The 27,901-nt window shown below is 48.4% G+C and overlaps 1 protein-coding gene across 1 annotated transcript in view; it reads left to right on the top strand.

The window, feature by feature from the left end:
* The window catches only part of lrsam1 (leucine rich repeat and sterile alpha motif containing 1), an 87,100-nt gene that overhangs the window by 45,869 nt on the left and 13,330 nt on the right, over positions 1 to 27,901 (top strand). The window contains 8 exon segments of the mRNA XM_080212432.1: positions 2,692 to 2,814; positions 7,108 to 7,123; positions 7,126 to 7,246; positions 11,008 to 11,052; positions 14,309 to 14,379; positions 19,103 to 19,202; positions 22,192 to 22,279; positions 24,706 to 24,780. Of these exon segments, the coding sequence (XP_080068558.1) occupies positions 2,692 to 2,814; positions 7,108 to 7,123; positions 7,126 to 7,246; positions 11,008 to 11,052; positions 14,309 to 14,379; positions 19,103 to 19,202; positions 22,192 to 22,279; positions 24,706 to 24,780 (639 nt within the window).

Raw genomic sequence — 27,901 nt, forward strand, 5'->3', positions numbered from 1 at the left:
CCCCACTTCTCTCTCCCCCTCTCCCCCACTTCTCCTCTCCCCCTCTCTCCCCACTTTCTCTCCTCCCACTTCTCCCCCTCTCCCCCACTTCTCTCTCCCCCTCTCCCCCCACTTCTCTCTCCCCCTCTCCCCCACTTCTCTCTCCCCCTCTCCCCCACTTCTCTCTCCCCCTCTCCCCCACTTCTCTCTCCCCCTCTCCCCCCACTTCTCTCTCCCCCTCTCCCCCACTTCTCTCTCCCCCTCTCCCCCCACTTCTCTCTCCTCTCCCCCACTTCTCTCTCCCCCTCTCTCCCCACTTCTCTCCCCCACTTCTCTCTCCCCCTCTCCCCCACTTCTCTCTCCCCCTCTCCCCCACTTCTCTCTCCCCCTCTCCCCCACTTCTCTCTCCCCCCTCTCCCCCACTTCTCTCTCCCCCTCTCCCCCACTTCTCTCTCCCCCTCTCCCCCACTTCTCTCTCCCCCTCCCCCACTTCTCTCTCCCCCTCTCCCCCACTTCTCTCTCCCCCTCTCCCCACTTCTCTCTCCCCCTCTCCCCCACTTCTCTCTCCCCCCTCTCCCCACTTCTCTCTCCCCTCTCCCCCACTTCTCTCTCCCCCTCTCCCCCCACTTCTCTCTCCCCCTCTCCCCCACTTCTCTCTCCCCCTCTCCCCCACTTCTCTCTCCCCTCTCCCCCACTTCTCTCTCCCCCTCTCCCCCACTTCTCTCTCCCCCTTCCCCTCTCCCCCACTTCTCTCTCCCCTCTCCCCCACTTCTCTCTCCCCCTCTCCCCCACTTCTCTCTCCCCCCCCTCTCCCCCTCTCTCCCTCTCCCCCTCTCCCCCACTTCTCTCTCCCCTCTCCCCCACTTCTCTCTCCCCCTCTCCCCCACTTCTCTCTCCCCCTCTCCCCCACTTCTCTCTCCCCCTCTCCCCCACTTCTCTCTCCCCCTCTCCCCCACTTCTCTCTCCCCCTCTCGTTCATGCCAAAGGTATTTCTCTCCGTTCTCTCTAATGGGCAGTCTGGGTCTTACTCTGACTCACTGCTTGCTTCTTAGCTCATGAACCCATTGCTGCAATGTGTGTTTAATGTGACATTGAGCAATCATGTTCTCCGCTGGGCTCTTGGCAATTTATCCTCAGGCATTTTGGCAGGAGGGCACCTCTCAGCAGGCACGCATAATCAACCCTTGTTTGGTTCTAATTTCCTATTGTTACTTCATGATTTAGCTATGAAGTTGAATAAGAAGGTTCGAGATATTTTCCCCGCCATTCCTCAAATGAGCAGCCTGCCTTTTGCTCTGATTGGCTTCCTTTCACAATTTTTGTTTCAGGGTCACTGTCTTTCAGTTCAGTAGAAGTGGGTTAGAGAAGCAGAGTAGGGTCCGGTCTGCGGGATGTACAGTTGTACAGCAGCTGATAGTCACAGTCCCACCCAGTCATTCGATCACAGGTGCAGTCACTGTGAAGTCAGACACAACTGGTCAGTGGTGTCCTGGGTTAGAATAGCCCAACGTGATAATCTGTGGTCCGTGAGTGACTTTTATCTGGTGCTTATTTATAGAAGGTTCTGACATAAGCAGTGTTGTTTAAACAGTTCTCTCTCCTGTGGCCTCATTTATTTCCTGTTTGCGATGGGTTTTCTGAAGGGGAAGATGATTCTGGAATCTGCCTCGAAGCAGAAGTTTTTCTTTTATTAACGATCCTCTCTGGTGCTGTTCCACAAATACCAATCACTCTCCAATATCTTTCCCTGGTGTCTGAATCTCAACAATTGGTGTTGAGCTCGATAGGAGGGGTTGGTGAAGGGACTCACAGGTCACTTGATGGTTGCTTGCATGCATGTGCTTTCTATTGCGGGGGGGGGGGGGTGGTTTATTAGAAAGCAATGGTATAGGGAGGGGGGCCTGACTGGTTTTTCCATTCCTCCAGCCACCCTCCTCCTTTCCCCTGTTAGCAGGAGCTATTTTGACCCAGTGCTCCAGAATGAGCCCAAACCCGCACCCTCCCTGGTTGGTAGAGCCCAGCCCATTGAAGGAAACTGGCAGGGTCAGAGTTATCACCATACCATTCCTCCCCAGCTAGCTGCCATGTGCCCATCATAGAACACCAAAGCACAAACAGGCCCTTCAGTCCTCGAGTTGCGCCGATCACATCCCTACCTACCAGGCCTCTCTCTAACTCCCAATCCCATTAAATCCCATGTTCTCATCCAGAAGTCTCTTAAAAGACCCCAGTGAGTTCGCCTCCACCACCACTGACGGCAGCCAATTCCATTCACTCACCACCCTCTGAGTGAAAAACTTACCCCTAACATCTCCTCTGTACCTGCTCCCCAGCACCTTAAACCTGTGTCCTCTCATAGCGACCATTTCAGCCCTGGGAAATAGCCTCTGAGAATCCACCCAATCTATACCTCTCAACATTTTATAAACCTCTATCAGGTCGCCTCTCAACCTTCGTCTCTCCAGGGAGAGAGACCGAGCTCCCTCAACCTATCCTCATAAGGCATGCCTCCCAATCCGGGCAACGTCCTTGTAAATCTCCTCTGCACCTCTCAATAGCTTCCACATCCTTCCTGTAGTGAGGCGACCAGAACTGCGCACAGTACTCCAAGTGGGGTCTGACAATGACGCCAATCATTGTGCCACATGCCCAGGGAGAGCTGGCACAGGATTGTGATGCTGTATCTCACCCCCACTGTCTCTCCAATCTCAGGAACAGAAGCAGCGGGAGAAGCTAGATTTTGAGAAGCGGCTGAATGCGGAGCAACGAGAGAGGACACAGCTCATCATGCAGAACAACAGTCAAAAGGAGCAAGTGCTGATGTCAGTGAAGCAGGTAACCAGACAGGGGACAGGGTCCCTGCCTGTATTTAAAATATAACTCATGGCAATTTGTACCTTTTGCACGGGTTCCTGAGAATGGATGCTGGCAATGTCGGTTACATCTCTGTTCTGGGGAGCAGACCAGATGCGTCCTGATCAAGTTCAGCTTCCTCAGGTTGAGTTGCCCCTTTGTCTATGGGCTCTTGGTGTACAGGGACCGACAAACCTCACCTGTTTCTGAATGATTTTATGCAATCTTTGAGACTCGCTGCCTCCCTGTGGTAGTTGGCAGTCTGTAATCATCAATCACTTAGAGAGTTGGTGTTGACGTCTCGCGTTGATGTCTGTGCCATCTCGATAATAGTCTGGACTATAATTTGGCTGTGACAAATGGAAAAATATTTTAGCATTTTTCCAGGGCCAAGGGATGTCACCAGAAATGACAGTACAGGAGATGGCCCTTCAGCCCATTATGCCCATGCTAGCTTTTTAAAAGAACTACCCAATTAATCCCAGACCCATTCTTTCTCCTAGCCCTACAAACCTATCATTTGAATATATATCTGGTTCCCTTTGGGGAGTTGCTGTTGATTTTGTTTTCACCATCCATGGTGGCACAGTAATTAGCACCCCTGCCTCACAGCTCCAGGGACCCAGGTTCAACTTGGGTCACTGTGCAGAGTCTGCACGTTCTCCCCATGTCTGCGTGGGTTTCCTCCGGGTGCCCGGGTTTCCCTCCGCAGTCTGAAAGATGTGCTGGTTAGGTCCATTGGCTGTGCTGAATTCTCCCTCAGTGTACCCAAACAGGTGCTGGAGTGTGGTGACTAGAGGATTTTCACAGTAACTTCATTGCAGTGTTAATGTAAGCCTACTTGTGACACTAATAAACATAAAACATCCTTTAATACACTGCTTCCAGATCAGCATAACCCTCCTCTTCATCTCCCCTTTGGCCCTTTTACCACTGATCTTAAACCTGTCCCTCCCTCCCAGTGACCCTCCTGCACAGTTACATCTTGAACTGAAGTAAATTGTTAGGTCAGAAAATTCGTTTAATTCAAGACCAGCAATGCTGGAAAATTACAAATGAGTGTTTGGAAGTTAATTAAGGAGTGTTTGTTGGTCAGGGAAGTGGGAGAACTCCCTGCTCATTAGGTAGTGCCGTAGGATTCAACAGTGAAAAAACAGCAATGATTAACTGATGGAGGGTAAATGCTGGAATTTTAGTAATAGGCAAAGTCCTTGGTAATATTTCCCTCCTTACTCTGGGGAGTTTGCACAGTAAGAAGTCTCACAACACCAGTTTAAAGAGTTCTTACTGTATTTACCCCAGTCCAATGCTGGTATCTCCATTGAACCATAGAAAATTACAGCTCAGAAACAGGCCTTTTGGTCCCCCTTGTCTGTGCCAAACCATTTTTTGCCTAGTCCCACTGACCTGCACTTGGACCATATCCCTCCGCACCCCTCTCATCCATGAACCTGTCCAAGTTTTTCTTAAATGTTAAAGGTGACCCTGCATTTACCACTTTATCCAGCAGCTCATTCCACACTCCCACCACTCTCTGCATGAAGAAGCCACCCCCCCCCCCTAATATTCCCTTTAAACTTTTCTCCTTTCACCCTTAACCCATGCCCTCTGGTTTTTTTCTCCCCTAGCCTCAGTGGAAAAAGCCTGCTTGCATTCACTCTATCTATACCCATCAAAATCTTATACACCTCTATCAGATCTCCCCTTATTCTTCTACGCTCCAGGGAATGAAGTCCTAACCTATTCAATCTCTCTCTCTAACACATCATGACTGGGGAGTTTGCGCAGGAAATGTGCAATGCGTATAGTGGATCATCAGAGTAGTCATAGAATTCTACAGTGCAGAAGGAGGCCATTCGGCCCATCAAGTCTGCATTGACAACGATCCTACCCAGGCCCTGCCCCCGTAACCCCATGCATTTTTTTTTGCCAACCCCCCTGACTCTAAGGGGTAATTTAGCACGGCCAGTGCACCTAACCTGAGCATCTTGGGATTGTGGAAGGAAACCGGAGCACCCGGAGGAAACACACGCAGGTACGGCGAGAACTTGCAAACTCCACACAGACAGTGACCCAAGGCCAGAATCGAACCCGGGTCCCTGGCACTGTGAGGCAGCAGTGCTAACCACTGTGCCACCCTAATGGTTTGACAAACTTTCCTTAAATAGAAATTATAGAAACCCTGCAGTGCAGAAGGAGACCATTTGGCCCATCGAGTCTGCACTGACCACAGTCCCACCCGACCCCTATCCCCATAGCCCCACTTATTTACCCAGCTAGTCCCCCGACACTAAGGGGCAATTTAGCATGGCCAATCCACCTAACCCGCACATCTTTAAACTGTGGGAGGAAACCAGAGCACCAGGAGTAAACCCACGCAGACACGGGGAAAATGTGCAAAACTCCACACAGACAGTGACTAAACCCAGGAATCAAACCTGGGTCGCTGGCGCTGTGAGCCAGCAGTGCTAACCACTGTGCCATCGTGCTGTCCAGATTGTGGCCTGGACTGCCCACGTGCCAATCCTAAAAATTGTCTTTGCCAATACTGCAAGGCTGCAGCTATCAAACTGGTACTTTTTCACAAGGGTGACTGCAGAATTAGTGACTCTGAGTTGCTGCTCTATCCATATACCCTGGTTTAGTGCAGCACTGGGAGATGCCTCAGTTCCTTCTGTGAAGGGGTGTGCCTGTCTGTCTGTCTGTCTGTGTGCCTGTCTGTCTGTCTGTGTGCCTGTAAGCTGGGCACTGAAAGCAAAGAGATTTTCCTTCACTACAGTAATATTTTGGTGCTGTTTAGTTGTGGCGTTTATTTCTGAAATACTGGCATTTATCCTATTACTGAATTTTCAGAAATGATGTAATTAGTGTAACTTTGACATTCTGTGACAGTGAAATGTTTGGCTTTCCGTTTGCTCCTGCCTCTCTGCTGACCCAGATATACAGGCACAAAAGCAGACTTGCGAAACAATTGGCCTAATCAACAATCCCTCAAAAAGATAATTTCCTTGCAGAAAGAATAAAAGCTTTATTATAGAAATTCCACCGCCCCGCCCCTCTCCCCCCCCCACCCACCCCGTCCTGCCCAGCTAAGTCACTTTAAACAGCAAAAACATTCAAACTCCAAACTTGACTTTTTAAACTGTGGGTTGCACCACATTTGGGAAGATTAAACAGTCCCGCATTCTCTGAAATGAGTTCTTGGAGAGCGTACAGATTAAAGTTTGTGGGTGGGCTAGTCTCGTGTTTAACTGTTTATGGAAAAAATAAATAAAAAAAGGAACTTTGGGGGGATGGGGTGGGCGCAGCTGGGGGGGGGGCTGGGGTTGGGGGGGGATGGTGTGGATGCAGCCAGGGGGGCTGGGGTGGGCGCAGCTGGGGGGGGCTGGGGTTGGGGGGGGATGGTGTGGATGCAGCCAGGGGGGCTGGGGTGGGCGCAGCTGGGTGGGGGTGGGTGCAGTTGGGGCTGGGGTTGGTGCGGTTGGGGCCGTTGGTTTGAGCTTGGCCAGTTTTGGGTTTGATGTACTGTTTAGAAATATTTAATTGTTCATTCAGTATTCGATAGAACCACGTCAGCTTATGGGCTTTCCTTTAGTTCTGGAGACTGTGCGAGTCTCTGACGTGTGTCACTGGGAGATGCTGGTATCTTATGGTTAGTTGCTTGTACTTAGTCGTGGCCTTTGTCCCTTCCAATGTGGAGCACTTGACCAGTTTCTCTGGGCAGCATCAGGCAGGGCAAAGTGGACCTCCCCGGAGCTGATGGCTGGCTGTTTATTGCAATGGATCAGGTGAGAAGCTTTAATACACTCTCAAAATGTCACGGACAACCGCGTTCCCGATGTTTATCACATGCAGGAGATGCTGGTGTTGGGGTGAACCTGATTCAGCCCCGTAAGTTGGAATTCCTCCACCTCTCACGGCCATTCTAAGGTTGATTGGCCATGCTAAGAAATTGCCCCTTTGTGTCCAGGGATGTGTAGGTTAGAGGGATTAGTGGGTATAATATGTAGGGATATGGGGGTTGGGCCTGGAGTAGGATTGTGTTCGGTGCAGACTCGATGGGCCGAAGGGTCTCTTCCTGCACTGTAGGGTTTTATGATTACTCCCTCAAAGAAATCAATCATTCGCTGTGAATTTACTCCCAGTTTTCTTGGCGCTGGTTTCTACTCGCTATGCGTCATCACCTTTACTTTCAGAACTAAAATACTGACCCCCCCCTCTTCCTGTCCCACGCTTTGTTTTGCGTCCTGTTTTCCCTCATCCCGTGTTCCACAGGAGCAGGGCAAGCTGGACCGGGTCTCCGAGACCAGCAGCGAGTTCTGGAAGCGGAGCGTCAGCGGCTGCAGGAGGAGCTGAAGCGAGGGGAGCGCGGAGCCACGAACCTTATCCACAACCTCCTGCAGGACAGTGAGAGGTGAGGGGGGAGTGAAATCGCGGCCTGCCCACTTTGACCCTTGCTGATGCAGGGCAAGTGCTGCACCCGCTGACCGATGGCTGCTGCTCCGGATGGTGTGAGAGTACAGTTAGAAATACGGTGACCCAGTGTGTACTGCGTCCGCCTGCCAATATCCAATGTGACTGAGGCTGAGACATCTTCATCTCTTTAAAGAAAGAAGCTAACCCTAGTTTGGCTTCACCAAAGGCAGATCGTGCCTTATGAGCCTGGTTGAGTTTTTTGAAAATGTGACTGAACACATTATCGGGTGGATTCTCAGAGGCTTTTTCCCAGGGCAGAAATGGTCGCTACGAGAGGACACAGGTTTAAGGTGCTGGGGAGTAGGTACAGAGGAGATGTCAGGGGTAAGTTTTTCACTCAGAGGGTGGTGAGTGAGTAGAATCGGCTGCCGTCGGTGGTGGTAGAGGCGAATTCGATAGTGTCTTCTGGATGAGTACATGGAACTTGGTATGATTGAGGGTTATAGGTAAAAGATGTGCTCTTAGGCTGATTGGTGTAACAAATTGTCCCTAAACTATTCTCCCCTGAATCTGGTTTCTAATGGGGGTACCATACGCATACACACGGGTCAAGGGTGTAGGAAAATGCTTTTAAGATGGCGGCATGGGCTCGTTGGGCCGAAGGGCCTGTTTCCCGTGCTGGGTTGTTCTTTGTTCTAGTAGGTAGAGATATGATCGGCGCAACTTGTGGGCCGAAGGGCCTGTTTGTGCTGTAGTTTTTCTGTGTTCTATGTTCTAAGTGTTAATTCTGGAAGTGTTAGTGTGAGCGAGGTTATTTGATGCTAGGAGGTGGTCACTGAGTGAATACTTTTTTCTAAAAAGTTACCATTAAAAATGTGACAAAATAGCAGGTTGACCAGTATCTTGCAGAATGAGAAATCATATTGAAGTTTGGTGTTCCCAATATGGGTTCCTCCTCTGGTTTCACGTGCCAGTGGACCTGACTGGTTGTCAAGGGGCTTTGGTAAAAAAAATTTAACACTCGCTCGAATCCTTTTCCCCCACCATTTTGTTGTCAAGAGAGAGAACCTTGTTGCTTTTGTATGAAAGAGTGCTGTGGGATCCTTTACATCCACCTGAGAGTTTAAACACCTGATCCGGAAGATGGCACTTCTGGCAGTGTAGCACTCCCTCTGTGCTGCTCTGAACTGCCCACTTGGACTGTGAGCATCTGCCATGTTAATTGGCCCACCGTTAGTGTCCTCAGCTGCCTGGGCCCTAAACTCTGCAATTCCCTCCCTAAACCTCTATCTTGTTCTCTTCCATCAAGATGCTCTTTAAAACTTACATCTTTAACCAACATTTTTGTCCTCTGCCCTAATGTTTTCCACCCGTGTCAAATGTTGCTCTACAGCAGTCCTGTGGAGCACCTTGGAAACATTTATCCTGTCAGGTTGCCTTGGGCTCAGGTTTCTGGGGTGGGATTTGAACCCACAACCATTTGATTCAGAGGTCAGGTTGATACCACTGAACCATGGGTCATCATCTGCACCTTTGCAGGCAATCACTGTTTTGGGCAATCACAAGATGGCTTCAGCACAGTGGTTAGCACTGCTGCCTCCCAGCGCCAAGGACCTGGGTTCAGTTCCGGCCTCGGGTCACTGTGTGGAGTCGGCACAGTCTCCCCATGTCTGTGTGGGTTTCCTCTGGATGCTCCAATTTCCTCCCACACTCCAAAGATGTGCAGGTTAGGTGGATTGGCCATGCTAAATTGCCCCTTCATGTCAGGGGGGTTAGCAGGGTAAGTGCATGGGGCTATGGGCATTGTGGCTGGTGCAGACTGTAGTGATTCTGTGACCAAGTTGGAGCTTGTCTCGGAGTCGGAGATTTCAGGAGACACAGAAAATGCAGTGTGATCCAATTGAAGGGAATCTGCCGCTCACTGGCCAATTGTGGGGCCATTAATTACAAGGATCCTCGTTCCTCATTCAAAGCTCCCTGTGTTGAACATACAAATCCAAATTGAGTGGCTACTGCTGGTCGTTGAAGCTGGGCTTGCTGTAGCCTGTGGTCTGTGAGTTATAGTTCGTGCACAGCCCAACATTCAGATTGTGAGAGACAGTCCATAAAGGGTCAGATATAAGTACAGAGTCTATTTGAATCCAGTACTGATAAACGGCTCTGGTCGGAGCTCAAGTTTATAGGAGTGAAATTCCTGCTGATGAGAGGCTGTCTTCTCCTGTTAATAACTCTTGTCTGCTCATTCGCGGAATGCTCAGTGGAGCCTGTCAAACTGTATTGTTTTAGTGCAGTGACATTTTAAATTTGCTCACTAGATTATCTTGAACTTGTTTCACTCTTCAAAATTGAGTAGTTTTCCTTGATGTGGGTTTGTACCCACACTGTGGGGGGAGGCTATTCTCTGACCCACAAATCGCTGAGAGATTCTTCCCACCCTCAATGTAATCTGCTTAGCAAATGTAACCCTTCATTAGCATATTCAGCTTTGGTTTTATTCTCCCTTCAATTCTCCCACCCACCCACCAGCACGATGTGAAGCCATTGGGGATCACTGGTGGCCTCCACGAGTGCAAACCAGACGTGACGACAGAGCGGGGGGTGGGGTTCAGAGGTCATTGTACCCCTCGGGCAGTCAGGGACATGACTGGATGGTGCGCCCCTGCCACCCTGGGTGGGGCCTGGGGTGGGTGGGGCCAATAGGTGAGCACATCGCGGAGATTTGCACAGGTTGTGGGGCGAGAGGGGACTGGCCTTTGGTGCCAGTGACGGGTTTGGGGGAGGCTGGGTGGTCTTGATGATGGGGGGAGGCAGGGGGCACTTGAAGGTTAATCTGAGATGGGAGTGCCCGATCTCTGGGGAAAAGGCTCTGCTGGCCTCTAACTTAGGAGTGAGTGTAATACCGCAGCTAGAACTGGCAATCCCTCTCGGACTAAACCTCTTCCTAGTGAGCTTGTCTGGTCGTTCTAATAACTTGGCGACCTCTTAACATGGCAGGGTGAAACCGTGATCAGGCAGGGGACGAGGCTAGCCCGTTGTATTTGGGGTGTGTTGACCCTGGTGGTTTGCCCAGGCTAGGCTAGCATAAAGAATCAGGGCAGCCAATGAGGTTAAATCCAGGCTTTACCTGATGCAATTTTTTTAGAGCCATCTCGACCTTTTGACTGAGATAAGTGTTGGATCAAACCTGGGAGGGGGTGCAATACCTCATCCTGTCAGCTTGGATCTTGTTTGTCCCTCACTTGGGGATCACGAATTGGATTCAATTTGAATTGGGTTTATTTTTGGTTGGGATAAAAGTACCGAAATTCATCAAGAAAACAAAATTACAGTAAAGCTCAGTGTTGATTGAAGAGGATAAGAAATATTATCTGGATTGGGACATGAACCCACAAGATTTAACTTTGAGGTGATTAAAAAAATAGCCAAGATGAGGCCCAGGTGGGATTTGAGAGAAATTGCTGATTGGCCTGGGCTTGACCCCTGACCCCGGCTGATTGGCCTGGGCTTGACCCCTGACCCCGGCTGATTGGCCTGGGCTTGACCCCTGACCCTGGCTGAAACCTACTAGAGCTGACCAAAAGAGGAAATGATTTAAAAGGAGAATGTTACCCTCCACTGAGGAGAGACTTTTGAAAAATAATAAACTCGAGGAGAGATCTGAGGGGGTAGGAGGTCTGTTTGTATCTGATAACTGTACTTTTGGTGTCATGCCTCTTGATATTGTTGGAAGTTTTTTTAACAAAATTCCTTCTCTTTCAGAAGAAAGCAGAACTCAATGCTGCTCGAATCACTGGAAAAAGAGAGGTGAGAAATGAACAGGGCTCAGGCTGTGGAAGCTGAAAACCAGAGGTTCAAAAACATCATTCACTGAACGCTCAGGTGGATCAAACAATTAAAAAAATGCAGTAACATTTGGGGTTTCATGAATACTGGCACAGAGCTCAGAGGTAAAAAGGCAGCATGAACCTGGCAATAGTTAGGGTACAGTCAGATTATTGTGTACTGTTTTGAGTTCCCCATTATATAAAATAGACCATTAAAGCCATTGAGAGTATGCAGTGTACATTCCCTGGGGTGGCACATTGGTCAGCACCGGGGACCTGGGTTCAATTCCAGCCTCATGTCACCTGTGTGGAGTTTGCACGTTCTCCCCTTGGTGGCTTGGGTTTTCTCCGGGTGCTCCAGTTTCCTCCCACACCCCAAAAACATGCTCTTTGGCTGATTGGTGTAACAAATTGTCCCTACATTAGTCTTCCCTCAATTTTCCCCAATAGGCGTAGACAAAGGTCATGGGTAGAGGAGGGCACTCATAATGTTAAAATGGCGGCACGGGCTCGTTGGGCCGAACAGCCTGTTTCCTGTGTTGTGTTGTTCTTTGTTCTTTGTATCCAAAGATGTGTGGGTTGGGTAGATTGGCCGTGCTAAATTAACCCTTGGTGTCCAAAAGGTGTGTAGGTTAAGCGTTTTGCAGGGTAAATGCACTGGGTTAGGGAGTGCTCTTCTATCAGAGAGTTAGTGTTGACTTGATGGGTCGAATGGCCACCTCCTGCACTGTAGGATTCTATGATGCCAGAAATGGGAAAACTCTAGATTTGAAAGTGTGCCATCTGGAGTGGCACAGTGGTTGGGGTGGCATGGCAGCACTGTGGTTAGCACTGCTGCTTCAGAGCACCAGGAACCCAGGTTCAATTCCAGCCTCGGATCACTGTCTGTTCAGAGTTTGCGTGGGTTTCCTCCGGGTGCTCCGGTTTCCTCCCCACAGTCCAAAGGTTGATTGGCCACGCTAAATTGCTCCTTTGTGTCAGGGGGATTAGCAGGGTAAATGTGTGGGGTTATGAGAATTGGGCCTGGATGGGATTGTGGTTGGTGCAGACTTGATGGGCCGATTGGCCGCCTCCTGTACTGTAGCGATTCTAAAATGTTTTAAAATTCCCAAGAGTTTTGACTGGGGAGCAGGTAAGAACTTTTTTTCTTTAAGGAGAGAATGACGAACGGGCATCTTTTAAAATACTCAAAGTATAAGGATAGGGTTGAGGAGGAATTTCTTTGTGTCAAGATTGGTTAGAGAATGATTTGCTACATGGGGTATGAGGTATAAGGAAACATGGATAAATACTTGAAATAAAAAGGCACAAGGGAAAAGAGGAGGGCAGTGATATTAGCAGAGAGCTGACACAGAAATGATGGGCCCTCTATTATAATCATAGACCTGAATTAATTTTTTCAGCATGTTACGTGTGTTAAAAGCAGTGTTATCATCGGGAGTGTCACAGTGATTAATTGGAGCCCTTTCAGCTCCTCAACTGGAGTTCAGATCCTGTAGACTGAGGAATTGGGATATGGTTTCAAACTCCAGTCTGAAGAGAAGCTATTGTACACACAAATTTACTCAGGATGCGAATTGTATCTGTACTGATGTTAATCCAGCTACTGCACGCCCACTCAGTAAACCCTCACCCCCAGCACCCTGCGTTAGTGACTCTATCTCTACTGAGGTTAATCCAGCTCCCTCACACTGTCACTCAGTAACCCCTCTCCCCCAGCACCCTGTGTTACTGACTGTATCTGTACTGATGTTAATCCAGCTCCCTCACACTATCACTCAGTAACCCCTCTCCCCCCAGCACCCTGTGTTACTGACTGTATCTGTACTGATGTTAATGCAGCTCCCTCACACTGTCACTCAGTAACCCCTCTCCCTCCAGCACCCTGTGTTACTGACTGTATCTGTACTGATGTTAATGCAGCTCCCTCACACTGTCACTCAGTAACCCCTCTCCCCCCCAGCACCCTGTGTTACTGACTGTATCTGTACTGATGTTAATCCAGCTCCCTCACACTGTCACTCAGTAACCCCTCTCCCCCAGCACCCTGTGTTACTGACTGTATCTGTACTGATGTTAATCCAGCTCCCTCACACTGTCACTCAGTAACCCCTCTCCCCCAGCACCCTGTGTTACTGACTGTATCTGTACTGATGTTAATCCAGCTCCCTCACACTGTCACTCAGTAACCCCTCTCCCCCCCCAGCACCCTATGTTACTGACTGTATCTCTACTGGTGTTAATCCAGCTCCCTCACACTGTCACTCAGTAACCCCTCTCCCCCCAGCACCCTGTGTTACTGACTGTATCTCTACTGGTGTTAATCCAGCTCCCTCACACTGTCACTCAGTAACCCCTCTCCCCCAGCACCCTGTGTTACTGACTGTATCTGTACTGATGTTAATCCAGCACCCTCACACTGTCACTCAATAACCCCTCACTCTAGCACCTCATGCTATACTATTTGTGGTTCATAAGATATAGGAGCAGAATGAGGCCATTCGGCTCATTGAGTCCACTCTGCCATTCTAACATGGCTGATCTGCTCCTCATCCCCATTTTCCTGCCTTGCCCCCCACCTCCCCATAACCCTTCAACCCATTACCAATTAAACTCTGTCTAACTCCTGCTCAAATTTACTCGTTGTCCCAGCCCCCAGCACTTTGGGGTGGCCAATTCCACAGATTCACAACCCTTTGGGAGAAGTAGTTTCTTCTCAACTCAGTGTTAAATTTGCTACTCCTTATCCTTAAATGATCATCTCATCTGAGAATGCCTCACCAGTGGAAGTAACTACTCCACATCTACCTTATCCATACCTTTTTTATCATCTGGTATATCTCAATTTGATCTCCCTTTTCACCACCCTAACTGGTGTTAATCCAGCTCGGTGATGTTAGGCTCTGTATTGCTGCGTGGAACTGTCTGTCCCAGGAGGTGACAGTGTCTCTGCTCCCCAGGGTCAAGTCTGGTATTGCTGTCACAATGTGGGTATGCCGGCGTTGGACTGGCGTAAACACAGTTAAAAAGTCTGACAACACCAGGTTTTGGACTAAAACCTGGTGTTGTCAGACTTTTTATTGCTGTCACAATCAGGAAGGGTTTATTTTATTGCCCATTGATGAAATCTTTGAAAACAGAGAATAATGGAATTTTAACAATGTTTGTCTAGTCAGCTGGGACTGTCGGTCTTTGGGCTGTTATAAACCTTTCTTCTTCCTGTAATCTCCTAACAGGCTGAGGATGGATCAGCTGATGGCAATTTCACAGGAGGAGAACGAGAGGCTGCGAAAGCGAGAGGTGGCAGGTCAGACATATGCACTTTAACCTCTGACCCTGACAATTTCTCTCATTGCTTTAGGATTGCTGAATTGTGTGCGTCTGTCTGTGTGCACTCCCACCCCAAAGCCCTGTTGAGTCACAAGGCAGAGCAGAAGCAGGCAGCTGACCATTGTGTCTTTGTACAAGGAAAGACTTTCCTCCCATCTGCATCGGCAGGGAGTCCCACTCCAGAGGTTTGAGCACATCCACAAGGTTGGCACGCCAGTGCAGGACTGAGGGAGTGCTGCACGGTCAGGGGTGCAGACTCTCAGGTGAGATGCTAAACAAAGGCTTTGACTGCTCCATCAGAGAGGGTGTACAGGATCTCAAGAAGAGGAGAGTTCTTTCCTGTGCAGCTCCACCACCCTCGATACCCTCATCAATATTTATCCCTAAACCAGGGTCACTATATAATCAATTATCTGGTCATTATTGCATTACTGTTTATGTAAGCTTACTGTGTATAAATTGTGTTACCTACATTACCTTGGTGACTACCTGTCAAAAATATGTTTTGAATATGTTGGCTGGAAAATGCTTTACTTAGGTTTATTTGGTGCTTTTTACAACTTCAGGATGTCCCAAAGTGTCTTGCAGCCAGTGACTATCTGTGTGAAGGGATCTGGGTTTGAATCCCGGCGCAGGTCACTGTCCGTGTGGAGTTTGCACGTTCTCCCCGTGTCTGCATGGGTTTCCTCCGGGTGCTTCGGTTTCCTCCCACACTCCAAAGGTGTGCAGGTTAGACTGATTGGCCATGCTAAATTGACCCTTAGTGTTGGGGGATTAACTGGGTAATTACATAGGGTTGCAGGGATCGGGACTGGGTGGGATTGTTGTCAGTGCAGGCTCAATGGACTGAATGGCCTCCTTCTGCACTTTTGGGACTCCATGAATTGTAGTCACAGAGTTTAACAGCACTGTGATGGTGCAGCACTCCCTCAGTAGTGCGCTGAAGTGTCAGCCTAGACTTGTTTCAGGTGTGGGATTTGAATGCACAATCTTCTAACTCCAAGGCGAAGGTGCTGCTACATAAATGCAGGCCTTTTAATTGAAACAACAGTGACTATGTGGAGACCTGGTGCTCCCCAGTGTGCCATCATGCCTGCTGACCATCATCCCAATACCAAAGAAAAGCCAGATAGCGTGCCTTAATGACTATCAGCCATCTCTGACAAGTGCTTCAAAAGTTTAGACATGGCATGAATCAATTCCAGACTCCCAGATTGTCTGGATTCACTACAGTTTGCCCATCGCTGCAACAGTCCACAGCCGACGCCATCTCCCTGACCCTACACTCAACCCTGTTAACAGTAGGACATTGGGGAAGAATTATAGTACAAAGAGATCTAGGGGTACAGGGTCTTAGCTCCTTGAAAGTGGAGTCACAGGTGGACAGAGTGGTGAAGAAGGCATTTTGCATGCTTGGTTTCATTGGCCAGAACATTGAATACAGGAGTTGGGATGTCTTGTTGAAGTTGAATAAGACATTGGAATAATGTGTACAGTTCTGATCACTATGAGAGAAAGGTTATTATTAAACTAGAAAGAGTGCAGAAAAGATTTACTAGGATGCTATCGGGACTCAATGGATTGAGTTATAAGGAGAGGCTGGATAGACTGGGACTTTTTTCTCTGGAGCATAGGAAGCTGAAGGGTGATCTTATAGAGGTCTATAAAATAATGAGGGGCATAGATCAGCTAGATAGTCAATATCTTTTCCCAAAGGTCGGGGAGTCTAAAACTAGAGGGCATAGGTTTAATGTGAGAGGGGAGAGATTCAAAAGGGTTCAGAGGGGCAATTTTTTCGCACAGAGGGTAGTGAGTGTCTGGAACAAGCTGCCAGAGGCAGTAGAGGCAGGTATAATTTTGTCTTTTAAAAAGTCTTTAGACAGTTAGATGGGTAAAATGGGTATAGAGGGATATGGACCAAACACAGGCAATTGAGATTAGCTTAGGGGTTTAAAAAAAGGGGCAGTATGGACATGTTAGGCTGAAGGGCCTATTTCCGTGCTGTAAATCTCTATCTCTCTGTGACCTGGATTACAAAGACGCCTTGCCAGATTCCTATTTATTGACTACAGCTCAGCCTTCAACGCCGTTATTCCTACAAAACTCAGCTCCAAGCTCCGTGGCCTGGGGCTCAGCTTCTCCCTTTATGACTAGATCCTAGAGTTCCTAACCTACAGACAGCAATCAGTAAGGATAGGCAACAACACCCCCTCCACAATCATCCTCAACACCGGTACCCCACAAGGCTGTGACCTCAGCCCCTTACTGTAGTCCTTATATACTTATGACTGTGCGGCCAAATTCCCCTCCAATTCGATTTTCAAGTTTGCTGATGACATCACCATAGTGGGTCAGATCTCAAACAATGATGAGACGGAGTACAGGAAAGAGAGAATAAGGTGAACTGGTGCGATGACAATAATCTTTTCCTCAATGTCAGCAAAATGAAGGAGATTGTCATTGACCTCAGAGAGCACAGTGGAAGACATGCTCCTGTCTACATTAACGGTGATCTAGTGAAATTGGATGAGAGCTTCAAGTTTCTAGGAGAGCCCAGATCCCCAACAACCTGTCCTGATCCCTCCACGCTGACACTATAGTTAAGAAAGCCCACCAACGGATCTACTTTCTCAGGAGGCCAAGGAAATTTGGCATGTCCACTACGATTCTCACCAACTTTTACAGGTGCACTATAGAAAACATTCTTTCTGATTGTATTGTACAGCTTGGCATAGCTCCTGCTCTGCCCAAGATCGCAAGGAACTACAAAAGGTTGTGAATGTAGCTCAGTCCATCACACAAACCAGCCTCCCATCCATCGACTCTGTCTACACTTCCCACTGCCTCGGAAAAGCAGCCAACATAATTAAGGACCCCTCGCACCCCGGACAGTCTCTCTCCCACCACCTTCCATTGGCAAAGTGATACAAAAGTCTGAGGTCACGTTACAACTGACTCAAGGACAGCTTCTTCCCTGTTGCCATCAGATTTTTGAATGAACCTACCTCATATTAAGTTGCTCTTTCTCTACACCCTAGCTATGACTGTAACACTACATTCTGCACCCTCTCTTTGTCTGGATATTTTTCACTCTGTACCAATACATGTGACAGTCATAAATCAAATCAAACAGCTGTCCGGAAGGGATACGATAGCTTGGCGCTGAGTGTGGGGGAAAGGCAGAAGGGGATGCACACACTTAATAAATCACATTCCTTTTCTTCAAGATGCTCTGTAAAAGACTCAGTTGTGTGATCCCACCATCCCTGACAGGGAAAGCAGGACGAGAGGAGCCATCATCCTGGGACCAGCCCTGGTGTTATGAACACCAGACACTGACCTTAATTTTAAATCACAGTCCAAAATCCAGAAGAAAAATAGAACAGCACAAAACCAGAGGTCGTGTATTTGAAGAAGAGAGCCACTGTAGAGACAGTGTCCCAGGGAAGGGTCAGGCGCGAGGTCAGAAACCAGTGCGAGGTAAGGGACAAGGACAAAGATCAGAAATCAGTCCCATGAAGTAATGAAAAAAGGAGCAGAATGCAATAGGCTCTGAGTTAAAGAGAGGGGGCTTAGGGGAATGGACTTGAGAAAGTGGGCTTGAGAGAAACCTGAAGGTCTGAATCGAAGGTTGGTGACTCCATGTTGCGGACTGTAAGGTCAAAGGCATCACTTTGGAGAGAGTGTCTGGCATGCGTGATGTTCTGCTTCACGTAGCTGAGAGTCTGAAAATGTACTTGGAAGGTGAAGTTTGAGTGTGTACAGAGATCCAGGGAAATGGAGTATCAGAAGGTGAGATTGAAACCCTGGTGGCAGATCCTTGTTGGTGCCATCTGAGCTGGAGCATTGCTAGGAGTGAATTCCAAGGCAAGTTCTTCAAACGTGGCAATTGGGAATCATCGTGAGAGAGATATGTGACAAGTTTCTGGGTGGGTTGTTGAGAAATCCAAAGAATCTGCTTTGGTTGCATTTGTCATCTACTTTAGAGTGTGATGTATTTGTCCACTGTTTGCCTGTTAATTCACATATAGTGTGTACTGCCCTTGAATATTAGAGTGCAGATAGATATGGCAAGTTGTTTATACTTCTGAATTTGCGTATAGCTGGCATAAAGGTTTGTGAATATTTGAATCATTTTCTTCTGTTTGTATTGAGGTCTTTCCAACTCTCTTTTTCTCTGGTATAATATAGATCATTTTTCTTGCTGAACAACAAATCCGCAGACTCCTGTGTTTAGTAACTTACCAGCATCATTTCTGAAAACAAAAACATTGGGATCTATTGAAGACCAGCAAAGAGACGTTTGAAATGATAACAACACAAAGAATTCTAAAAATCCAGGAAAGGAAATATCAGTAGTTTGATCAGAGCTGAAAAGCTACAGAGATCTCTTCCAGAGAGTGAAGAGCAGGGCAACAGAAGCAGCGGTCAGTCTCGGTATAGATGGATGCCGGATGAAAGAGCAGTTGTAGATGAGGTACAGTGGACGTGTGAGAATGGCTGGCTGAGACAAGCGTGATGCAGCGTAACCACAGATCCTATGAGAGGTGTAGCTAAAGCACTAGCAGCAATATATATTTTTGGGGGTTTGGTGTATATTTTGTTTGATTAGACTCCTGTGCAGCGTCATGGAATGTTTGACTATACTAAAGTCTATATCTAAAGTCCTCTCACTCCTTTTGTCTCCTTGTGTCATGCAGCTGCAATGCAGGAGGTGTTGTCCGAGAGCTCAATGAATAAGATCCTGCAGATGGTCTACGAGACGAGGCGACGCCAACTAGTGGACGAGGCCAGCTCCAGGTACAGGATAAGCAGCAACTTCCTGTGAAGGTTGTGGAGGGGGAAAGCTGCATCGCTATTAACCCTGAAATAAAAGGGAAATCCTCCCAGGCGGTGTGTTGAGATGGGTACTGGCCCCCAGGTGGAGGGGTGGAATGAGAAGGAGTGATGGTGCTGACCCAAAAGGATGGGGAGCAGGGGTGGAATGGGCCAGGTTGGCTGGGCCCTGGGGAAGGGGGGGTGGGAAATGAGATAGGGGGGTTAGGATGGAACTGCACGGGGGTGTTCTGGTGCTGTGATGGGAGGAGGCTGGATGTGTTCAGGTGGATTGTTTAAGGGATTGAGCTGTTGAGTGTGGCAGGTTGAGAAACTCTGGAATCCGCACATTCAGTAGAGAAGGAAAGGCGATGGAGAAAAAAAAACAAAGGATAGTCAATGGCCTGTTGCCAAGAAAGCCAAGATCTGACAAACCACAGCAAGAGTAATTCCACTTTTGAGAACTACTGAAACAGCAGCACTGTGGGTGTTCCTACACCACACGGACTGCAGAGGTTAAAGAAGGTCGCTCATCACCACCTTCTCAAGGGCAATTAAAGATGGGTGTCCTCTGTCACTCTAACTTCCTCTTCCATCCTGTCTCTTAAATCTCTCCATTCCCTTTTCCTTCATATCCCGTAAAAGAGGTGGCACAGTGATTAGCACTGCTGCCTCACAAGCACTAAGGTCCCGGCTTCAATTCCAGCCTCGGGTGACTGTGTGGAGTTTGCATGTTCTCCCCGTGTCTGCTGGGTTTCCTCCGGATGATCAGGTTTCCCCTCTCAGTCCAAAGATTTGTAGGTTAGGTGGATTGGCCATGAGCAATGTATGGGGTTCCAGGGATAGAGGGGATGGTCTGGGTGGGACGCTCTTTCTGAGAGTCAGTGCAGGCTTGATGGGCTGAATGGCCTCTTTCTGCGCTGTAGCGATTCTATGAAATGAATTTGTTTTTGAAAAAAGGTTGTTGTTTTGGGATTTAGTAAATGATTTCAAGGTGAATTAAGAATGGGGGCGTTAATATAAGATAGGTGTCAACTGATTAAATACAGAATTTAGGAGGAATATCTTTCTATCTGTAGTGGTGTGAATATGGAACTTGCTGTCAGGTCAAGTGATTGTGTGTTTCAGGGACATCTTGATGCGTGTATGACAGAGAAGGGAATAGAGAGATACAGGAGGAAGGATGGAAGAGGGAATTAGAGTGATAGAGGATCCCTGTGGGTTATAAACATCAACATAGCCCAGAGTCAATAGGCTGGGATCCGGAGTCACCTTCCACTTGTGGGTGAACCGTAAGCGGAGGGTAAGTGACTAACAAGGGACAGATAGATGGTTCCCATCTCTGCAGTAATTCAGCAAGTTTAACAGAGAGGGGAGAGATATGCTGTCACAAGTTAGACCAGAACAAAAGCTCCGTTGGAAAAAAGAATGAGGGATAACATTTTGCTCCTTCAAGACATCCCTTGAGCTGTGTTCAGTGAGTTTACAGCACTGACAGACTAATCAACCCAAGTGCTGCACCCACCAGGCTACGACACAGCAGCCCTCTGAGGTGCCATTCAATGAATTAGTGTGTGGTTAAAAGGCTGTGAGTGTGTTGATTAGTTAATGCAAAGAAAACTACAGCACAGGAACTGGCCCATCGATTCTCCAAGCCTGCACCAGCCATGCTGCCCAACTGAACTAAAGCCACCCGCCCTTCCAGGGACCATATCCCTCTATTCCCATCCTATTCATGTATTTGTCCAGATGCTCCTTAAAAGTCACCATCGTATCTGCTTCACGCCTTCCCGGCAACATGTTCCAGGCACCCACCACCCTCTGTGTAAAAGATCTACCTCATACATCTCCTTTAAGGAATAATGGTAGGAAGGACTATTACTTACGTGGTGAAAAACTGCAGCAGGCGACGGTGCAGAGGGACCTCGGGGTCCTTGTGCATGAGTCGCAAAAACCCAGCCTGCAGGTGCAGCAGGTGGTCAGGAAGGCGAATGGGATGCTGGCCTTCATAGCGAGGGGGATTGAATATAAAAGTAGGGAGGTCTTGCTGCAGCTGTATAGGGCACTGGTGAGGCCGCAGCTGGAGTACTGTGTGCAGTTTTGGGCGCCATACTTACACAAGGATATTTTGGCCTTGGAGGGAGTGCAGAGGAGGTTTACTAGGCTGATGCCGGAGTTGAGGGGGTTGAGCTATGAGGAGAGGCTGAATAAACTAGGCTTGTACTCGTTAGAGTTTAGAAGAATGAGGGGAGATCTCATTGAGACGTATAAGATGATGAATGGGATGGATAGGATAGAGGTGGAGAGACTCTTCCCGCTCAGAAAGGACAGTAGGACTAGGGGGCACAGCCTCAAGATAAAGGGGGGGTGGTTTAGAACGGAGTTGAGGAAGAATTTCTTCACTTGAATCTCTGGAATTCTCTGCCCGTTGAAGTGGTGGAGGCTGCCTCGCTAAATATTTTTAAGACGCGGGTTGATGGGTTTTTGATAAGCGAGGGGATTAAGGGTTATGGGGAGAGGGCGGGAATGTGGAACTGAGCCACGACAGATCAGCCATGATCTTATTGAATGGCGGGGCAGGCTCAAAGGGCTAGATGGCCTACTCCTGCTCCTATTTCTTATGTTCTTATTATGTTCTTAAACCTTGCCCTTGGCATCTTAAACCTGTGCTCCCTAGTAATTGACTCTTCCACCCTGAGAAAAAGGCTTCTGACTATCCACTCTGTTCATGCCCCTCACAATCTTGCAGACTTCTATCAGGTCGTCCCTCAACCTCTGTCACTCCAGTGAGAACAAACCAAGTCTCTCCAACCTCTCCTCATAGCTAATGCCCTCCATACCAGGCAACATCCTGGTAAATCTTTCCTGTACCCGCTCCAAAGCCTCCACGTTCTGCTGGCGATCAGAATTGAACAGTTTGTTAATATTTTTAGTAATAAATCTGTCACCCTGAGCCCTGTTTCTTGTTTCACAGCATGGCTGAAATGGACGGTAAACTTCAGCAGATCCAGGCCTGGCAGCAGCTGGATCAGAACAAGACCATTGGGCAGATTCTGTCTGAGGTGAGCGTCCTTTGGCACTGTGTGAGCTGCCCTCACTCCCTGTTCTGATCGTGTTGGATGGGGCGTGAGTCGGGCGCTAAGGAGAAATCTATTTTACAAAGATAATAAAAATCAAACTGGCTGGAAATAGTCAGCAGATCAGGCAGCATCCGCGGAGAGGCAATCTTCCATCAAACTAGGAGAAGTTAGAAATGTCAAGGTTCGAGGGGAAGGGGGAGAGAGAATGAAAGGAAAAGTCTATTATCGGGTGGAAGACAGGAGTGATTAAGTAACAAAAGGGTTGAATGTGTAAGGCCAAAGGGAGTGATAATGGGACAAACAAGGAAGTTTTATAAAACATGTTTCTCAATGTGAATGGCAGAATATAAACAGCTGCCATCAAAAAATGAAAGACAAATCAAAACCAAAGCCAAGGAAACAAACTGGAGGCTGAGGTTACAGAGTGCCTAATTGAAAAATGACCTGCTATCCCTAAAGTTTGGAGCACTGCAGGAGGTCAACAACAGAGGTCAGAGCGAGAGAAAGGTGGAGAATTAAAATAACAAGTGACTGGAAGCTGAGGGCCACGTCTGTGAGCCTTAGTGAAATATTTCACTAAGCAGTTGCTTGGTCTGAGTTTGGATCCTCCAGAGTATAGGAGGCCGTATTGTGAGCAGTGAATGCAGCAAACTACATTGAAAGGAGTACACGCTGATCAGTGTTTCCTTTGGAAAACTTGTTTGGAGCAGAGGACACTGGGAAGGGATGAGGTTAAAGGGCAGGGTGTTGCATCTCATTCACTTGTATGGGAAGGGGAGGGAACGCTGGGAATGAGTGAGGGGGTGTTGCGGAGGGAATAGTCCCTTCGGAATGCTGGAAGGTGAGGTGAAGATGTGCTTGGAAATGGTGGAGAATGACTTGTTGGATCTGTCGGCCGGTGAGGTGGAAGAGGAGGACGAAAGGGAACCCCTTCGTGGTTTTGGTAGGAGGGGGTCAGAGCATGGAGTGGAACGCATGTGACCGGGAGTCCAGTGAACCGGGATGAGGGACATTCCTGAGTTGAAGAAAGGAGGAGACACGTTGGAAGCTCTGGGTATTGAAGGTTGCATCATTGGAGCAAACAAGACAGAGAAACTAGGAAAGTGGAAGAAAATCCTTGAGTTTAGTCAAGGTAACTGGGGAGCCAGTGGGCTTTTAATAAACGTTAATTGATAGCTTTTCCCCTGAATCAAAGACAAAAGACGCTGAGGGAGGGCAAATTTGGAAATGGACTGAAATAATACCGTGGGTTCTTTAATGTTGTTTGTGGCAGGGCAGATGGGGCCTTGGTTTAAAATTGCATCCAAAAAGCCACACCTCTGCCAGTGCGGCACACCCTCGGTACTGCACCGGCGCTCCCTCGCTACTGCACCGGCAGGTTATCCTAGATTAAATGCCAAATCTCTGGAGTGGGACTTGAAGCTACAACGTTCTGATTTGGATGAGAATTCTTTAACATCGCCGTGACTGGAGGTGTCTGCAGGCAGAAGTTGCAGGAGAGAGGGGAGTGGGGGGAGGTCGCAGTGGGTTACGGTTTGTCTCAGTGTCTCTAGAATACAGAAAGAAGGAAATGAGCTGTGTTTCCAGCTCCTGGTCGCTATCTGGTGGCCCTGGGACTGCACAGCGGCACAGTGATTAGCACTGCTGCCTCACACCGCCAGGGACCCAGGTTCAATTCCTGGCTTGGATCACTCTCTGGGCAGTCTGCACGTTCTCCCCTTGTCTGTGTGGGTTTCCTCTGGGTGGTCCGGTTTCCTCCCACAGTCTGAATGACGTGTTGGTTGGTCACGCTGAATTCTCCCTCAGTGTACCCGAACAGGTGCCAGAGTGTGGTGACTAGGGAATTTTCACAGTAACTTCATTGCAGTGTTAATGTAAGCCTACTTGTGACACTAATAAAAAAAACTTAGTTCTTTAACACGGGCATGGCTGGAGGTGTCTGCAGGCTGGGATTGGGGATGGGGGGGCTGTCACAGCTTGCCTCAGTGCCTCTGGGATACAGAGGAAGAGAACTCAGCCGTGTTTCTGGCTCCTGGTCACTCCCTGGGCCCTCTGCTGTGTGTGAGATTGTGGTTGGGAAGTACATCGTGAATTTGAGTGAATTTTATTTGGTGCTTCTGTGAATCACTTCGGCAAGTTTAATTACATTACAGGTGATATATAAATGCAGGTTTTTGTTGCTGTGGCATAGCCAGCGAATGTTCTCCGCTCATTGGCCTGTAGGCAGCCTTGAACAAGGCAGCAGAGGGATTGGAGAGCAGGTAAGAGGGAAAGGGGATGAACGTTGGAGGGACAGGAATATGCAAGTAGAGTGAGCGGAGGTGGGCTAGGCAGAGGCTGGCATGGGCCCTCTGGGCCGAATGGCCTGTTACTGCAGTGTAAATTTCTATATCATTCTGTGGTTTCAGGCAGAGATGCAGAAGGTGGCCTTTGAGGCACTCCAGATGAAGAAGGATAGCAAGCACTCACGGATCAGAGACCAGGTAAGCACGGCCCAACAGGGATAGACCCGGGGGCTGGCGTACTGGCGAGGGGGACTGGAACGCAGCCCGTGCCTGGGAAGGAGCTCCCGGTGTCTTCCTGTCTGTATGTTGGTTGGGAAGGAGAGCTCGAAACAAGAGAACAAACGGTGTCTGAGCAAGTGACAGCACCCTGCACTCACTGGACTGCCCCATTCGGGAGGCTGGGAGAAGGTGGATCCCCTGTAGATAGCCTCACAGAGTGTAACCAACTGTCCGGCAAAATCAGTGGATACACCAACATCAGACTGTGAAACACATTCGAGACTCCTGCTGTCCCCTTTCTTTCTCTATCTCTGCTTCTTTCTTCCTCCTATTCACTTGTTCTTTTTGTAGTTCTTTCATGCAACCACTTCTTTTTAATTTCATTTGCTTACCTCCATCTCTTTGCATTGCCCTTTCCTACTCTGTCTGTCTGTCTCTCTCTCTCTGTCCTCCACTTCATAAAATACCCACAGTACAGAAAGAGGCCATTCGACCCATCAGGCCTCTGTCTGGTCCTATCCCCATGACCCCATACATTTACCATGGCAATCCACCTAACCAGCACATCTTTGGACTTCTGTCGCTCTCTCTCCCCCTCTGTCTCTCCCTCGCACTCGTGCTCTATCTTCCCCTGCCCTCGGCCCCCTTCCTCAGTCTCCTCAGCTCCATGTCTCTTGCCCCTTGTATGTGTCGAGGTCTTCCCTCCCCCTCATTTGTGTCTCTCTCTGTTTCACTGTCTTTCTCTGTGTCTTAATTTCTTTCTCCCTGTGTTGCTCTTGTGCTTTCTGTGATCTCTCAGCTTCTACTCCCTTGCTGTCTGCTCACTTTTACTCTGCTCTTCCTTGCTCGCTTTCCCTTTCTCGCCCTTTGCCACATCCCTCTGTTCCTGATCGGTCAGGGGAGCTGTTCTACGTGTGACCTGCTGCTGTTTCTTTGGGCGGCTCCTGTTGCTGGGATTCTTCCCCACCAGCCCAGGTCACCCAACATGCGCAATATTCCAGGCATGGAGACCGAGAGTTTAGTCTGTAATCCTGGTGTTTTTACCCTGCAAATCTGCCATCCTCTTAATAAAATGTGGTTAGTGTTTGACAGACATGCAGGGATTGATTTAACAATCTGTATTTGGACAGTTTGTGTAAGATTTGTTCTCTCATTGCACACCCGCACTAATTCTGATTAATGTGGAGTTTGGGCTATATTGCCTGCACTGCTTAGCACAGAGACGGGGGGGTGGTGGGGGAGGGGGGCACAAAAAGAGAAAATGCTACAAAATCTCAGCTAGTCTGATAGCATCTGTGGGGAGAGAACAGAGCCAACGTTTCGAGTCTGGATGATGAAGGGTCACCTAGACTCAATGTTGGCTCTAGTCTTTCCACAGATGTTGTCAGACCCGCTGAGATTTTGCAGCATTTTCTGATTTTCGGATTCCAGCAGCCGCAGTATTTTGCCTTTATTACAGAGAGGGGGGGATTTGCTGCTATCGTCTCTGACCTGTATTTATAGAATGGGTGACTGAAAGAAACAAAGTGTTGAAGTGCATCAGTGTTGTTATCTCGGTGGAATTTGCATTCAGCACAATGATGCTGGAGAATGCCAGGCAGGACACTGACAGAATTCCCAATACTTTTACCAACAATTCCGCAAGATCTATAAATTTCCAATGAACGTACAAATTAGGAGTAGGCCATTCGGCCCTTCGAACCTACCTTGCCGTTCGATGAGATTGTGGCCGATCTGTTTGTGGCCTCTGTCCTATCTAATGCACCCCTCGTTAGTCACAAATCTGTCTACCTCTGCCTTAAAAATATTCAGTAACCCTATCTCCACTGCCCCCAGGAAGTGAGTTATTGAATATTTGTACAATATTGAGCGTGCGCAGACTGGGGGTTTCCGCATAGTTCTTCTACCAGGTGTCAGAAAACTGCCCACCTGAAGAGGGAAATAGCCTCGGTTTAACTCTGGAGTGCAGCACTTCCTCTGACAGTGCAGCACTCCCTCAGTACTGTACTGGAGCTGCAGTGCCAGCCCAGATAGCATGGTCAAGTCTCGAGCTGAGCTTGAACCCACAAACCCCTGATTACTGGGTGTGAATGCTAAACTGACACTCACCCTGACTCCATAAGAAACCAACAGATGGTGTAATGGATAGGAAATGCTTCACAAAGGGAGAGTTAAAAATGGCCGTGGGTAAGCGGCACTATTTATATCAACACTGTCAACTGCAGTTAAAGTGCTAATTTAATGCTATTCTGGGTTGAGATGGTCTCCCAAATTATCTGAGGCTCACATTTATATGAAGCATCTTTAGCTTTGAATGAACGTAGCAAACTGCGCCATAGAGACACGAGGAGAAAATGAGCATTAGAATAAAAAAGCAAATATCGGGGGGGGTGGGGGGCGGTGGCCAAAGCTGGGCAAGAGTTTAGAGGGGGAGTATTTGAAAACATGAAGCCTGGTGAGGCAGTGGAGGAGATGTGTGACAGAGCAGGGACTGAGGAACGTACTGTTTGTTTTCGGGGTGGGGACAGGGGAAGGGGGGAGTTGGTAAGTGTTAGAGGTCTGGAAGAGATGTGGAGGGCTGCAGTCATGAAGGGTTTTAAACACGCACGAGAGTTTTAAATGTTGGGGGGATTTGGGAGCATCGCAAGTCATCAAGCACAGGGGTGTTGGATCGTGGGGGGATTTGGTGTAGGTTCAGACACAGGCAGCTGAGTTTACAATGAGCTAAAGCTCTTTGGAGAGTGGGGGATGTCAGGCTGGCTGGGGTGTGCTGGAATAGTGTGGTCTGGCAGTGATAATGGATCAGAATCTCCTGAGGCAGGGACAGAGCTGAGCTACAGACAGAATGGCCCAATATAGGGTCAGAAACTTCACTCTACATGTTTGGACATCCAGTTCGCCATAACTATGGTGTTAATCTGGAGTGGAGTTTGTCTGGTATCAGGCCCTAATTCTGGGGTGATCAATGTTCATTGTAATGTTCAGGGACTGGGCCAAAGTTAAATTAGTTCAAATGATTCATCCCTCGAGTAACAGGATCCCTCCTACAGTCAGACTCCATCCAGTTGCTGCATCTCTGCCATCGCCTCATCCTCCATCC

This window comes from Carcharhinus amblyrhynchos, chromosome 25 (assembly GCF_965287045.1).
Source record: "Carcharhinus amblyrhynchos chromosome 25, sCarAmb.v2.hapA, whole genome shotgun sequence".
In the NCBI taxonomy this organism is placed as follows: domain Eukaryota; kingdom Metazoa; phylum Chordata; class Chondrichthyes; order Carcharhiniformes; family Carcharhinidae; genus Carcharhinus; species Carcharhinus amblyrhynchos.